Source organism: Chenopodium album, chromosome 18 (assembly GCF_948465745.1).
Source record: "Chenopodium album chromosome 18, dcCheAlbu1.1, whole genome shotgun sequence".
In the NCBI taxonomy this organism is placed as follows: Eukaryota; Viridiplantae; Streptophyta; class Magnoliopsida; order Caryophyllales; family Amaranthaceae; genus Chenopodium; species Chenopodium album.
This window is the reverse complement of record NC_137851.1, coordinates 41,115,663-41,130,606: the sequence shown is the minus strand read 5'-3', so window position 1 is coordinate 41,130,606 and position 14,944 is coordinate 41,115,663. Positions and strand designations below refer to the sequence as shown.

The window sequence follows — 14,944 nt, the reverse complement described above, 5'->3', positions numbered from 1 at the left end:
AACAAGGTGATGTGATTGATGTCAGGTCCAAAAAGTATGGAAGAACAGGGCCTAAACCAAGGGAATTTACTGATGAATTCCTACAGTCAGTGCCTCTGCACCTTAGGCAGACAGAGAGGAGTTATGCAGCAGCATTGAAGATATCTCATGTTACTCTTTACAATTTAAAAAAAAAAAGGTAGGCTCAGAACCCATACAAGCAGCAACAAGCCAGCTCTCACAAGTGACCACAAAGTAGCAAGAATTAAATGGATTCTGTCACACATTAATCCTATAATTGGGGACTCAGACCCTACATTTGAAGATATGGACCATGTCATCCACATAGATGAGAAATGGTTCTATCTCAATCCAGATAAAAGGAGATTTTATCTCCTTCCAAGTGAGGAAGACCCACACAGAGTTCAACAGTCAAGAAGATTCAAACTCAAGGCAATGTTTATGGCAGTAGTGGGAAAGCCATTGTATGGGAGAAATGGGGAACTACTACATGATGGGAAATATGGGATCTTTCCTTTTACAGTCAAAGAGCAAGCAAAAAAATCAAGCAAAAACAGGCCTGCTGGAACATGGGAGACCAAGGCAATACAAAATGTGAACATGCAGGTCATTAGGGATATGTTGCTCACAAAAGTCATACCATCAATCATCTCAAAATGGCCACAAAGTCTAAGCAAAAATGTCATAATTAAATGGGATAATGCAAGACCACACCAGATTCCAAAAGATCAAGAATTCATTGAAGCAACAACTACAAATGGGTTCAACATTCAATTGGTCTTTCAGCCACCTCAGTCACCTGACTTGAATGTGCTAGACTTAGGATTGTTCAGGTCAATTCAGTCACTACAGTACCAATCATTTCCAAGCAACTTGGATGAGCTAGTGGACAAGGTCATTGAGTCTTATGACACTTTCAAACCAGAGGTCAACAAGTACATTTGGATCACTTTGCAAAAATGCATGATCATGATACTGCAAGCAGAAGGGGGTAACAAGTACAAAATTCCTCATATGAACAAGAAAAAGCTAGAGAATTTGGGCATTTTGCCAGACAAGGTGGAGGTGCAAAGGGATATAGTGCTGGGAAGTGTAGAGTATCTAAACACAATGTTTAGGCCAGCCACTCAAGGGACTCAAGATGCAGCAGAAGATATGGAAGTGGATGCAGATTAGGGGACTCAAGCCACAAACCAGGTTTTGCACACTGACAACATTAACTGCCACACATAACCACTTAACTTTTTTTTCCCTCTTATGTTGCTGTTAATGAATAGGTGGTTAGGTGTATTTTGGTGATTTAGATTGAACTAACATGTTAGGCAGTCAAATGTGAAGTCTTTTGTTTATGTGCATCAATTTTTGTAATGACTATGTGAATGAAATGACAAAGACAACTTTTTGAAGTGTTATGAAAATACATGTCCATCAGAAAGGTTATCAATTGTGTTGAATACTACACTTCACAACATTGTTACCTCTACAACAATCTCAAACAAGAGATTGTTGGAGCAACTCAAATGTGTTAAGTGAAATTCAATGGAGTCCCTTCATCATTTGAAGCATACAAGTCACTAAGGGTGGAATTTCAAACAGACAAGGGGGACTCCACACATTCATGAGGCAAAAAGCAGAAGGGGGGACTCATTGATGCACTGGTATAACAACAACACCAACCCATAGACAGTGTTCTCTACAAAACATGATCATTGAGAACATTGAATATACCACATAATAAAACAATCAAACCAAACTGACCTAAGCTTTCATCATTCATCAATCACAATCCCTTGTTCCAACTTTCTTAGTACACAAACAGAGAGATCAAGGCAAAGAGATCAAGGAAACACTCTTACAATCAGACAACCAGCTTAAGGCAACATTATCATTCATTATAACCATATTATTCATGAGTATTACTGACCAAATCACCATCAATATAACCACTTAACATAATATGAACAAGATTCCAGCCACACATAGTATGTAATTAAGCCACAAGCATGCTCATCCAACAGATCCATAAAAAAAAACAATCCACCAACATATGGGCAACAGGACTCATATAATTCACCCACCAACAACATAATCCAGTAAAACCAAATCAAACCAAGCAACACATGCATAAAACCAAATCAAACCAAGCAACACATATGAGGGACTCATGAATGTAAATTAAAGAGATTAGGGTTAGGAATCGTTACGAAAGCAGTCACTCAGAGGGTTGAACCGAACGGTTCATCCGCCTCACATAGCATTTGACCACAGGGACAGAAGAGCATCCAGATTCAGGCTGCTTGGCAGGAGAAGGAGAAGCCTCCTCCATATCCTCATCCTCATCAGAAGAAAGGATGATGTACTCATGGTCTGGAAGCCCACGCATCCTTCGTAGAGCAACACGCGCAGCCTTCCTCGTAGATCTGACCTTGGGGGGTGACCTAGGCCTCTTATATCTGGCCTTTTTCGGAGCCACTGCAACCCCCAAAGCAGATTCAGCCACTAGATATGCAGGAGCAGGAGTAGCAGAGCCCAGATCTGCAGGAGCAGCGGAGCTTAGATTTGCAGGAGCAGGAGCAGCAGACCCAGATTCAACCACCATAGGAACAGGGTCCTCCTCCCTCTTCAACTTCCCCTCCTCCTTCTTCAAACGTTCCTCCTCATCAATACTCTTGAGGACTTGACCCAAAGCCCTGTATGTGTACAGAGTACAGTACCCACCAGTCTCAGCAGATTCGTAGAAGTCACGAGGAAAAGGGTTGCCGGTTTTAAAACAATGGAGGAAGTGGTTGATGAGATTCTCCTCACCCTTATCATTTGTCGCAAGGTAAGCATCTTTCAAAGGATCGAGGTTAGGCATACTCGTGGGGGACTCTTTTTTTTGAGAAAATGGTGAGATGAGTAGATCTGGAGAGAAAGAGAGGAAGAATGGAGGTAAAAGAGGAGAGAGAAGGTGGGAAACGATGAACTAGGGTTCATCTTCTGAAGAAGATTGAACAAAATAAAGGGAAACTCAACCATCAGAAATTAATTTTTGGTGGTTGGGGATGTCAGTAAATGAAGAGAGAAGGAGGGAGATGGGAAAATAAAGGGAGGGAATCATTAGGTTAGAGTAGATCTGATTAGTTTTAGGTTAGTGAAATAAGATTAGTTTAGGAGATAATAAGGGTAGTAATTAAAAAAAAACTTAAGTAAGGGTAAAATGGTGATTTCAAGCGTTTTTGTTTACTAAAAATAGAAAAAAAATGGAAAGTTACAGATAACCCTGATCATCCGAAATGACAAAAGTTGCAGATAACATTTAACGGAGGTAGTACTTATATATACATGCCAAGGTACTCTATAATAGTAAAAGTAATGGAATAATATTATATACGCACATAAATAATGTAAAAAATCAAAGTAATAAGTCTTTTGTAAGAGAAAGAGATTAATTCACATTCATGCACCTTATACTCTTTAATTACATCCCCTCATATGAATGCCCATTTTTACTTCAAATTTGGAAAATTCTCAAACATCTTTGGACGGACCTTCTTTTAAACTTTCCAGCATTAATAACCTCAAATCAACAAGCCCTTCTTTAAATGTGATAATGGTTTAACCTTCAAGATCTGATCTGATAATGGGACAAGCCCAAAGCATGCTTGGTATTAATAGAATTATCTATCAAACTTTGGGAGAATGGAGCAAGGGAGAACTGTTTTTCATCTAATTTTTAACCTATATCACATTTTTGTTCGTTCACATTATATACGTGGGACAACACCGTAATTAAGTAATTAGCTGAAGCAAATAAATTATGGAAATTTCATACACAATAGGGCTAGTATTGCCGAAGTAGAAATATGTGATATTTCACCAAGGGGTGTACATATCTTCAAAAACTTGATTGTGGCCAGTGACAAAAAGAAAACTTGTTGGGTCAGGAATCAGGATCACCCACCTTATTAAGCTGCATGCACACTCTACTTCACATTAGTATGATATTGTCCGCTTTGGGCCAAGTCTACGCTGATTTTTTTTAGCACCGCTCCAAAAAGCCTCTTACTAATGATAGGGTGTGCACTTAGTTATAAGAAAGTCATTTCTTCCTTATTTCTTCCATGTGGACTTGGGATGAACAATCCCAACAAAACTAGGGGTATGATATTCTCCCTCTAGATTGAATGAGATTTAAGTGGAGAATTTGATAAATTTCATTCATGAAGAGTTGGGTCGTCCAAACTATTTATTCATGCAAGATATATAGAATAATTACGTAGATAAGTAATTCCTCTTAATTGAATAAGGGATAAAATATTATGAGATGCAATATCACGGCCACACCATTGGTTATTGATGGTATTACCACTTTAGTACGTGTATAAGCTACTCATATGACCAAATATGATTTACTGTTACAAATAAATTGGGCCACATCACCATGTGACTGACCACACACAAAACTTACTATAAAAATAAATTAATTAATAAATAGGTTAGTCATATATATATATATATATTAATGACAAGGATATCAAAGAAGTTTAGAAAAGGTTTACTCTAGTAAAAGCCCTAATACATTTGACAATTCAATGGTGGGGGTCACCAAATTAAAAAACAAGAGTGACTCTTATAATTGTCTGTACTAAAACTCAAATCATAATTCTTGTTTATAAAAAGAAATAGATTTTTGTATATTTTATGTACGAGAACAATACCAAAAACATTAGAACTTTTATATAATTTGTCAAAAGCAACACACACAGTTGGTTCACATAAATGAGGAAATAATTAACAACTTAATTAGCCGCACGATTGCATTAAATCTTAACCGTTTCCAAACATACACCATTGGTTAACATAAATAAAGGAACTAGTTAACAACTCAATTAGCCGCACGATTGCATTAAATTTTAACCATTTTAAAATACTCGTATTGATTATTTATATCCGTCGAGGACAAAATATAGTCGTAATCAAGTTGGAGTACCTAATAAAGCACTTATTTTGCTAGAAACTACCTAATAAAAAAATGTTGTAAGAAACTACTTTATAAAAGGGTAAATGTAGTAAAAGACTACCATTATTCGGAAAGTCACTGTTGACTTTCATTTTCCGGCGTTGATCTCTTCACGAGCCAATCAAAGGACTTTTAATTTACCCTTTCCCTCCTTTTTTCTTAATTGGCACGTGATGCGGTCAACGCCGGAAAATAAAAGTCAACGATGAATTTTCGACCAAGGGTAGTTTCTTACAACATTTACCCTTTTATAAGGTAATTTCTTACAACATTTTTTTATTAGGTAGTTTCTCGCAAAAAAAAGTGTTTTATAAGGTAGTTTTTCACAAAATGTCTTTTTATTAATAAACCTCCTAAAACTCCACACAATCTCATCTATAGCCTATATATATATATATATATTTAAAAAAAAAAAGGAGGGAGTATTTATTTACTCCCTCTGCTTCATATTAAATGCAACACAAGGGTGTTCACAAAATTTAAGAAATTTTTTAAGATGGAGCCCAAAAGATGATTTTGGGATGGAATTTCCATTGGAACTATAAAGTATTGTTGGTAGGAGACAGAAATGATAAAAAAAAAGTAGTATAAGTGAAACTAATTCTTAAAGAAACAAAAAAGCGCCTCCTTTTCTCTATTCTCTCTCCTCCCTCCTCCCTCCTCTAGAGTTTTAGTTTTCTTGGTCGATTAGGCCGGATATAGTCAAATTTCTTCGAAAATAAGACTATTTCCAACCCTTTTTCTTTAATTTTGTTAAGTTTTTGCTTGGTTTGCTTTTGTTTTGTTTTGCTCTGTTTTGTTCCTACATTTGTGAGAGTCTGTCCTAATTTTTTTTTTAAAAGGTTTTTCCCAATTTTTTGGGATTGTGATTCTCATCTACGGATGAGAATTTTGTTTTTAGGGTTCTGATAATAATTGGGAAGATGATTTGGAATCATATGGGTTTAGGGTTTGTGATCAACTCTACGATAAAAAAATCAGCGTAGATTACGAAGGTCTCTACTTGGAAAGATGCAAAGAGATCGAAAATCATTGCTCTCGTCAAGATTGAAGTGGTGGTGTGTGAGTTATGCCAAATATGCAAATTAAATTAGTTATGATTTTGATCGAAAAGTTATGTTAATTTCTCTATATTTGTGGTTTACAAATCTTTTTTATTGTAGATGTCATATGGCTATTAATGATATTATTTCTTCCTCTAAAAAAAAAGTAGTATAAGGGCCTGTTCGGATTTACTGAACTGAATTAAACTGAACTGAAAATAAGTTTTTGATACAAAAGTGAAATAGTAAAATATTTGTGATAATGGGTCAGTGGGAAAGAGAAATTATAAAATAATGGTGGATCCTTGCCAAAAATAGTAGTGTTGTAATTATTATGAAACAACCGACGCAAAAATGGAAAATGGTGCATTTAATATGAAACAGAGGAAGCATTTTTTATTATATTATTTTTAATCATATGTTTGGTGCTTGTAACCATGCACTTCATTTGATAACCTTTGTACTACCTATGGAGGTCTTTTGTATGCACTGGCAATAAAACTAGTGATAGAATAATTTAAAACTAGTGATGGAATAATTTAAAACTAGCTTTAAGATGAATTTTAGCCTGTTTTGATTATCTTTGTGCTTTAAGAAGTGATTTTACTCATTCTTGGCCAGTTTGACCTTGTAAGTGATTGGAAAGATCTAAATTAATTGTTGTTCTGTAATTGATTTCAGGAGAAGGCTCCTCCTTACATAATTACATACCAAAAGATGAGAAGGACTTCTTATAGAAAAAGCCTGAACAACTAAAATCCAACAAGAGCTTGGTATTGCCCGAGTACATACATATTACTCGACTTTTAGATTTGGAATTGTATGCTTTTATCGTTTGAAAATACCAAAATTTATATTGAATGCTTGAAGTGTTTAAGAAATGAAATTTAATTCAATTCTTCCGTAGCATTCATTTCTCTAAATCTTGATATATACTTTTTTAAGCTTAATGTTGAAGTTAAAAAGATTTCATTTGATGACTATCTTACTATAGTGGAGATGAATTGACTTGATGTACATATACATTTTGTGGTTTAAATGTTTAATAGATTTATACAAAAGTATCAATTTGCTGAATGATTTAACTTAGAAGATGATAACCAAAACTCCGCCAAGTATCAACCTTGATTTCTTCAGCTTTAATGCTAGCTTCCTTGGCGCGCCACCATGGTGTTGCATCATATGACGAGAGCATGATCACAATATCCACCTTTAGGTTTCGAAAGCCCTAATGCTCATTATCAAGGAGGCAGTAATCCTGAGCGCATAGGGTCTATTTGTTTTGGAAACAAATAGGAGGGCGCAATGGTAATTTCAGGGATGCTTAGTTGGAATGCCTTTTGGTTCACCCCGTTATATTTTGAATTGTAATGGGCCCTATTTTGGGGGCTTTTTGTATAATATTATTTGGCTTGTCATATTCTCTCTCATCCTCGTCTTCTTTATCTTCCGCTTTTCTTTCTTCTAGAAATCTCTCTGTTCTTCTCCTTCATCTCCTTGTTTTGAACTTTGATCTGTGTGGTTTGCTGTTGAAGCACGGTGGTGAGCATCTGGTTCAGGGAAAGGAAAGCAGTTGGAGTTAGTTGGAAATTGTGAATTTGACAAATTCGTGTTCTTGAAGGTACGTGATTTTAATTTTGTAGCAAAATATTGCGAATTGTTGTTAGTTTAGGGTTGTATGATAGTGTGTGAGTTGATTGTGAGGAGTTGTTGTTAGTTGATCTAAAACGTTTTTAATTTAGGGTTTTTTGTTGTTAGGGTTTGAAGTCGAGTGTGGTTATTATAATCTTTAATTTTACTGTGAATTCTTTGCTTGTTGTTATTTTGGTTACAAATTGGTAAAATAAGTGTGGTTGCTGTGTTGATCCTCGGAATTTTGATTTGCGGACTATGGTTTTGACTATTTTCTAGGTATAAATTGAACAAAGAAAACCTCAATTATAATTCAGCTCTGCTCTATTGTATAGGTCGAATAATTTTGGTGTTAGGCAAGATAGATAATTAGGGTTTCTGGAATTAGGGGAGTTTGTAATAATTCTGGAATTTGGGTAGATGTAATTGGTACTCCAATGAATATATTGTTGTAATTGGGTCTGTTGGTATTAAATGTATTTCAGTTTGAGATTTTGTTGGATGGTTTGTGAAATGTGGTGCCGTTTTGTTGAAAATTGAGAAAAGGTGGGTGAATTTTGCAGGAGATTGATGAATACTAACAAGAAGGAATCTGTCTTGGTGCCCCCTAAGAGGGTTTTAGTGAGTAATTTGCTGAAAAATGCTTGTTTTGCTTGGCATGATTTGTTTTTAAGAAAATAAAGAGAAGATGTACATTGTTGCAGGGGACTTCAAAAGGAGTAAATAATGGGGCTTTGGATGGGGCTCAAAGGAAAGCTCTTACAAGGGGGAAACGGATATTAAAATCCGTCCTTGTTTTTGAGGAAGAGTCATTGGATGATACTACTGAGTGTAGTGGTGATGATGAAGATGTTTCAGATCCAGATTTTCAGTCAACTAGACAATCTGATACGGACGATGATGAGGAGGACGAAGACAATGAAGATGTAGAGGATTAGGCAGAGTCTGAAGACCAGAGTGAAGAACCACAAGTGGAACAGAGTGACCTGGATAAACTTCTTATCAATTTGTTGGCTCAAAGATTTAAAAATGGAAAGCGAAAAGGAGCTCCTGTTGTGAAATCGGAAGGTGAAAAGGCAAAGTTGAAGGTATGGGTTTTGAACTTGCATGAATTTTGTTTGTAATTAGTTAACAAATGAAAATGAATGTGTGTAATGATTTGTATTGAAATTTGTTTGTCCAAGTTGAGAAGACAAAGGGTGATAAGGTGAGAGCTAAGCGGGCTGTGGTGAAGACACCGTCAAGAACTATGCAAAAGGTAATTTGCTGCTTTGTTTTATGTAGTGTTGTAATGGGTACCTGATTAGGGTCAGCTGAGTGATTCTTTAAGGTATTATGTGTTCTAGTTTGGTATGATTGTTGGAATTTATGTCGGTGTTCTGGTTTGCTGTGGTTGTAGGGATTAATGTGTCGCATTGATGTTTAAAGTGTTGGTCTGATGTTTGTAGTTGGCTTGTTGGGAGTGTTGGCTTGCTTTTGAACTGAATTCATGGTGCACTGGTGTGTGAATGTGGAGGGAGTAATTAGTGTGACATAGAGTTCATATTGTAGTGAATTGTGCTAGTTTAATTGAGTTAATTGTTAAAGAAATTAGTGATGAATGATTGAATTATGAAATGAAGCAATGTTGTGGTTGAAATAATTTGATTGGTTGACTTAACAAATTAGTTGATTTTTACTTATTGGTTTAGGCCCCATATTTGAATGGTGTGAAGGCCTTTTGTAGTTTAGTGCACAAGTTTGATGACTCTAGGAAGAAGGTGGTAACAGAAATGGGATTTAGGGGATTGTTAAAGATTCTACTCAATTACTTGTCTCGTAAATTTTCCTACTAGCTACTGACAAGGGTGGATGGGGATGATTCCCTTGTCTTTGGTGATCAGTATGTTGTTCCATTATGCCCTGTTTAGGTGGAGTATGTGCTTGGGATTCCAATGGGTTCCAAGAAAATTCCAGCAAAGATTCCGGCGGACAATAAAGCGAAGCAGGCAGAGGCAAGAAGAATAGTGCAGAGGTATGCAAAGGTTGCTGATGAGAACATCTCGTTATCGGTAGCTGCTGAGCAAGTCATCAGGACTGACAGTAAGGGGAATGTGTTGCCTCTTTCTACTGATGTTGATAAGGCTGAATTCAAGATTCAGTTTCTTATACTTGCCTTGGGGTACTTGTTATGTGCTACAACGAATACTAGCCATTTGGCAGTTGCACTCACCCCTGCATTGCTTCTGTATGATGAAACGGTGGAGTATGACTAGTGCACATGGGTATATAAGTGGGTGTGCACCGCAACAAGGAAGTTCCAAAAAAAGTTTCAAGAAAAGGGATATGTTGCCGGATCCAGTGGATGTATTCTGTTTGTGTTGGTAGGTAGTCAATGGATTTTGTTCTAATTTTGGTTTTGTTTATTAATATGGTAGGAAGTAATGGTTGTTTTGATTTTATTTTGGACAGATTTTTTACCTTGACCATTTGAATCGCGTTCCCATGTCATGGGGTTTGACTACGAGATTGCTAGCTTGGTCTCAAGAAAAAATAGATGAGGTTGTCAAAGATGACAAATGCGATAGTGGTGACGGTGGACGGCTGCTGGTGAGTAAGCTTTTTTTTGGAAGTACTAGTTTTAACACCTTTGTAAATGTTGTTCTGTTGATTAGTATGTGATATTGTTTTGTAGTCTTTGAACATTGCGTATGGTGAGCCACATCCATTATCATCGCGTGAGGATAGAAAGGATAGATTGAAATCAGATTTAAAAGGTCGGTTACGGAGAAGGTATACATTAGTTTGGAAAAATTTTAAATTATTTGCATTTTGGATTTCCCAACTGGTTGAGTGTGTTGGTTAATTGTAGGATTGGTTGAGTGTGTTTTTACATTATACCAGTGGTTTGTTGTGTGGTTAGATATTACTATTGGTAGTGAAATTGTACTACTGGTTGTTTGTTTTGTGAAAAGGTACATTATTGGTAGTTGACTGGGTTGTTAAATTGTACCACTGGCTGAGTATTGTATTAAATTGTACTACTGGTTGTTTGTGTTGTAAATTGGTACCACTGGTTGAGTGTTGTAGTAAATTGTACCACAGCTTGTTGGGTGTTGTGTTAAATTGTACCACTGGTTGAAGGTGGTATTAATTCTTGGTTTGTTAAGTGTGCTGCAAAATGTTTGCAAATAAATTGATTTGTTTTATTCATTCCGAACTGTACGTGATGGAGACATTGACTCCTACGTTGGTATCTGTGTAAGATAAAAAAAAACAAGCTCATGTTTTTGAGTCATTCACTAACTTCATGGCTAGTTGTGCTCCTATTGTTAAGACAACGGGTGAGGGGGATGGTAGGCAAACATTGTTGGCAAAATTGGATGGCTTGGTTCCTGGTTTTGAGCTTGTTGAGAAGCGAAGTGAGACTTTGGAGGTTGATAGGGGGGTCAAGGAAAGTGAAGATATGAGGGTTGATAATGGTGGGATTGATCATGTGTTTAGTGGGGTTGTTGACTTGTCTATGATGGAAGACAGTGAACCTGAGGTGGAAAAGGGTATTTATGAGGTTGAACCTGTTGTTAAAAAGGCTCCTTCTGAGGTTGACCCTAGGTTTAACAAGGCTGAGATAGAGGTTTTGTGTCTGAAAAAGGCTCCTAAGGAGATTGTGCATGAAAAAAAGCTTCCAAAAGAGGTGGAACCTACAACTTTTGTAGTTGAGGGTGATGAGGACTTGAATGGGATGGTTAAGAAAATTGGTGAACAAGTAGTGTCAATGAAAATAATGATGGGGTTGAGATGAATGCAGCTGAATTGAGTGATTGTCCAAGCAGCGAATTTGAAACAGATGAGGAAAACCGTTATGCACAGCCTGGTGCTGAGGTGGTGCTGGGATTGCTAGGTACCAGGGGCACAACTGTGTTGTTTGATCGTGGGAGTAGCTTGGAGAGTTATTCTTCATCTAAAGGGGAGGAAGACTTCATTGGTAACGGGGATGGTACTGCAGAGAAGAGGATTGTAAAACCTACCGATAAAGCCTTGTCAGCAATGTTCACAAACGTGTCAAATAATCGAAGGCATACAACGTTGGAGGCATGCCTGCTGAGGTCGGTATGCCGTTGGAAGTAGTTGAATGACCCACTTGCGTAATTTTCCATTTTCTCCCTACTTAAATTTTATTATTTTTTATTTATTTGTTTTTGTTCTTTCAAATAGTGTTAATTGTTGAGGATCGAAGTTAAGTATGTGTAACTGGTGTATTGTTGGTTTGATAGCCTTGGCAACGCTTTGATCAAATGTGACAATATGCTGGCCCATCAGAGGGATTGCTATGGTGTAGTGCAACCAAAGTCTAGGGTGTCCTCTGATTATGTGAGGATGGCAAGTGTGCTCTCCCCAAAGCAATGGGCAGTCAAAGATTTTGTCAATAGGAGCAAGCATAATTTGCTTGACCCAAGCTTCGCTGTAAGTACTCCAATGTAGTGTGGATTCATTGTGTTGCGTGTGTACCTTTTTAATAGTACATGGAATGGAATGGTAGGAATATGAACAACATGTTGGTTTTTTGTATTTAATGTAGGATCGAATTCTGTTGAAAGAAGAAGGCACACTGGAACATATTGCTAGAAAGTATGGCAAAGTTTTATTAAGCTACAAGCTCTTGCAGATCCAAACGGTTAATCACTTACTCTCCCAATTGTTCACTTTGTGTTTTATCTGTAGACTGCAACGTAATTGTTACTGTATGCACACTTTTTAGGGTGCTTGGCAATGAAGCAGGTGTTCATACCTGTTCTTGAAGTTCCCAAGGATTGCCCCGAGAACTCCCACTGGTGGTGCTTGGCTATGGATATGAAGGGTCGAAAGCTCTGGATGATTGATTCCTTGTACCAGGACCCATTCAACAAACATGTTGACACAATTGATCTGCTGGTATAAAACTTTTATTAATTGTTCTAAAGTTGTACCAATTGATTGGTTTTTTTTTATAATTGATTGTATTTAAACAAATGCTTATTTGGCTTGGCACACAGGTGAACGATGTTGATGTACTCTTTCAGATGAGTGACCCAAAGTGCATAGATCCCGGCGATAAGTGTGTACCTGTCTATGTTTAATTTTTAATTTCGGGTCATGTGTGTTATTTGCAGCTCATACGGTGGTGTCCTCATGCTAGCATGTATCAAATTTTTCACAAGCCGATTCACCAAGAGGTTCATTGTGGTAAGTGGCAGTGACGTGTTAGTATGTTTGTGAAAAGCATGTACCCATTTCAAATTTATTTTAACCGGATTTATCACCTTGTAGGGGAAGATTCCTAATGCACGAAATAATTTGTTGCTGGATGACATACAATGTGACGTGAATGAGCTCAGGGATTCACTGGAATCTTTGCTCCCAAGTGCAAGGACCTCTACCAGACATCAGTGATGAGGGAAGGAAGGATATGGTTGTTGGAGAGTGGTGGCTTGTTTATGTGGCCCTTTTTTTTGTGAATATTTGGTTAACTTAGATAAACAATTGCTGGATTTGGATTTTATGGCTGTGATGATATTTTGTTTGTGCCTGGCCTAACTCTGTGCTAGGTGGCCTGAAGTTGTGCAAATTATGGTATGTACTAGGGTAACAAAGTTAGTTGTTTGTGGTGTGTACTAAACTTGTGATTTGGTGACCTTTTGGTGGTGCACTAGTAGTATCATGTGGTTAACTGAGACAAAATTCTAACTACTACTAGGGTATATCCACATATGGTGCATAAGTAGTATCATCATGTGTGTACCAAAATATATTCATCTAGTCATAATAGTACAATTTCAAATCTAAAATCTAGTACTAGGCTATTTCCACATGAATTGTACCATTGTGTCTGTGTAGAATAATTTTGTTACTATATTTCTTCAGCGTCACATTTAAAGTCCTTTCTGTTCATAGTAGTACAAATTGCTACCAAAAAATTTCTCAGTAGCACAGTTTAGGGAATATTTCAAGCCATCCCACACTTGAGCCCCACTATGATCATACACTTAAGCATGGTGGCGTCCAAAGGGAAGGAAGCTAGAGCAAAAGAGTCGCCAACAAGTTTTAGGAACTTGTAAATCGTTCACAGGGTGAAGGTTACACCCCTTAACGATCCATGAGATCGTCGACTCCAATAGGTGACTGGTGTTCGGGGATGAAGGTACAAATCCAATCTAAAAGAGAAAGAACCTGCCCTAATAATAGGCCTCTACTTTATTCTTCTCGTATTCATGTGCGCTTTCTGACTAACATGCAATCATTGAGTTAACCCTAAACATGTTTAATCTATGTTGGTTGAATATTAATGCACAAACAAAACTATTATTGGCGATCACTTGAATTATAATCATATTAGCCCTAAACAAGATTATTAATTATCTTATTAAGCGTGATTACAAGTAAAAATTCCCTTTAAACATGCATAAAAGGCGTGATCAAGCAATAACAATAATAATATATCAAGCAACAATAATAATAACGATAATCATAATAACAATAATTATAACAATAATCATTACAATTATAAAAATAATCATGTTAAAGCATAATATTATTAGCAAGATCCTAGGCATGATACTAACAAAATTAATAACAAACCCTAGCATGTCACTAAATAATAAAAATCAAAGCTTTAACCCTAACATGATACTAACATGATATTAAGAAAGAAAATAGGAAGCATCCTAGAAATCATGATTGATATAAGCAAATCACCCTAAATATCATACTAAGGAAAACATCCTAACATGATACTGGGAACCAAAATAACAATCTCAACATGATTTCTATATCAAAAGATCAATTAAACAATTAAAGCACTTACTTGGATGCCTCGTATCTCTTTCTAATAACAAAATACACGCCTTAGTAACTTCAAGGAAAAGTATAAAATCAAACAATTAAATTAAATAATGGAAATAGAGATTTGGGACCAAACCCTCAGAAATTATAACCTTTCACGTTTAGGGCGAATGCAACTTCGAATTGGGCTAGGTGTGTCTAGTGCAAATGAATGAGGAATTTTGTTTGTGAAAAGTTGGTTTAGAAAGAGAGAGAGAGTATCAAGAAATTCTTAATGAGAGTTGGTTTTTTTTTTATGATTAAAAAAAGGAGGTTTAAGGACGCTATTTATAATGAAAACAGTCCGGATATGATAAAAAAGGAATCGGAATTCGAAAAGGAATAAAACACGACGCTGTCGCCGCAATAACCTCTGTCGCCGCGTGACAGAGTGCAGCGTCGCGCAACAAGCCTGTCGTCCGGCGCTGCA

The 14,944-nt window shown here is 36.7% G+C and overlaps 2 protein-coding genes across 6 annotated transcripts; both read left to right on the top strand.

Annotated features, from left to right (window-relative positions):
- Positions 1–306: 306 nt before the first annotated feature.
- On the top strand, positions 307–1,176 carry LOC145592149 (uncharacterized). Its single transcript, XM_081648607.1, has one exon. It carries the CDS (start codon positions 307–309, stop codon positions 1,174–1,176), a length of 870 nt encoding a protein of 289 aa, XP_081504733.1.
- A 7,069-nt stretch (positions 1,177–8,245) lies between these two features.
- On the top strand, positions 8,246–13,496 carry LOC145590880 (uncharacterized). Of its 5 annotated transcripts, XM_081647271.1 has the most exons (11): positions 8,246–8,298; positions 8,382–8,765; positions 8,862–8,935; positions 9,561–10,040; positions 10,129–10,266; positions 10,352–11,801; positions 11,931–12,120; positions 12,236–12,331; positions 12,416–12,588; positions 12,690–12,879; positions 12,964–13,496. In XM_081647271.1, the coding sequence occupies exon 6, from the start codon at positions 10,967–10,969 to the stop codon at positions 11,456–11,458; it is 492 nt and encodes a 163-aa protein (XP_081503397.1). In that variant the 5' UTR covers positions 8,246–8,298; positions 8,382–8,765; positions 8,862–8,935; positions 9,561–10,040; positions 10,129–10,266; positions 10,352–10,966; the 3' UTR covers positions 11,459–11,801; positions 11,931–12,120; positions 12,236–12,331; positions 12,416–12,588; positions 12,690–12,879; positions 12,964–13,496. The 5 variants fall into 4 exon arrangements, with proteins under 5 accessions (XP_081503397.1, XP_081503398.1, XP_081503400.1 ...); XM_081647272.1 differs by having other exon boundaries at positions 9,588–10,040; positions 12,236–12,588; XM_081647270.1 differs by having other exon boundaries at positions 12,236–12,588.
- The last annotated feature ends 1,448 nt before the right edge of the window (positions 13,497–14,944 follow it).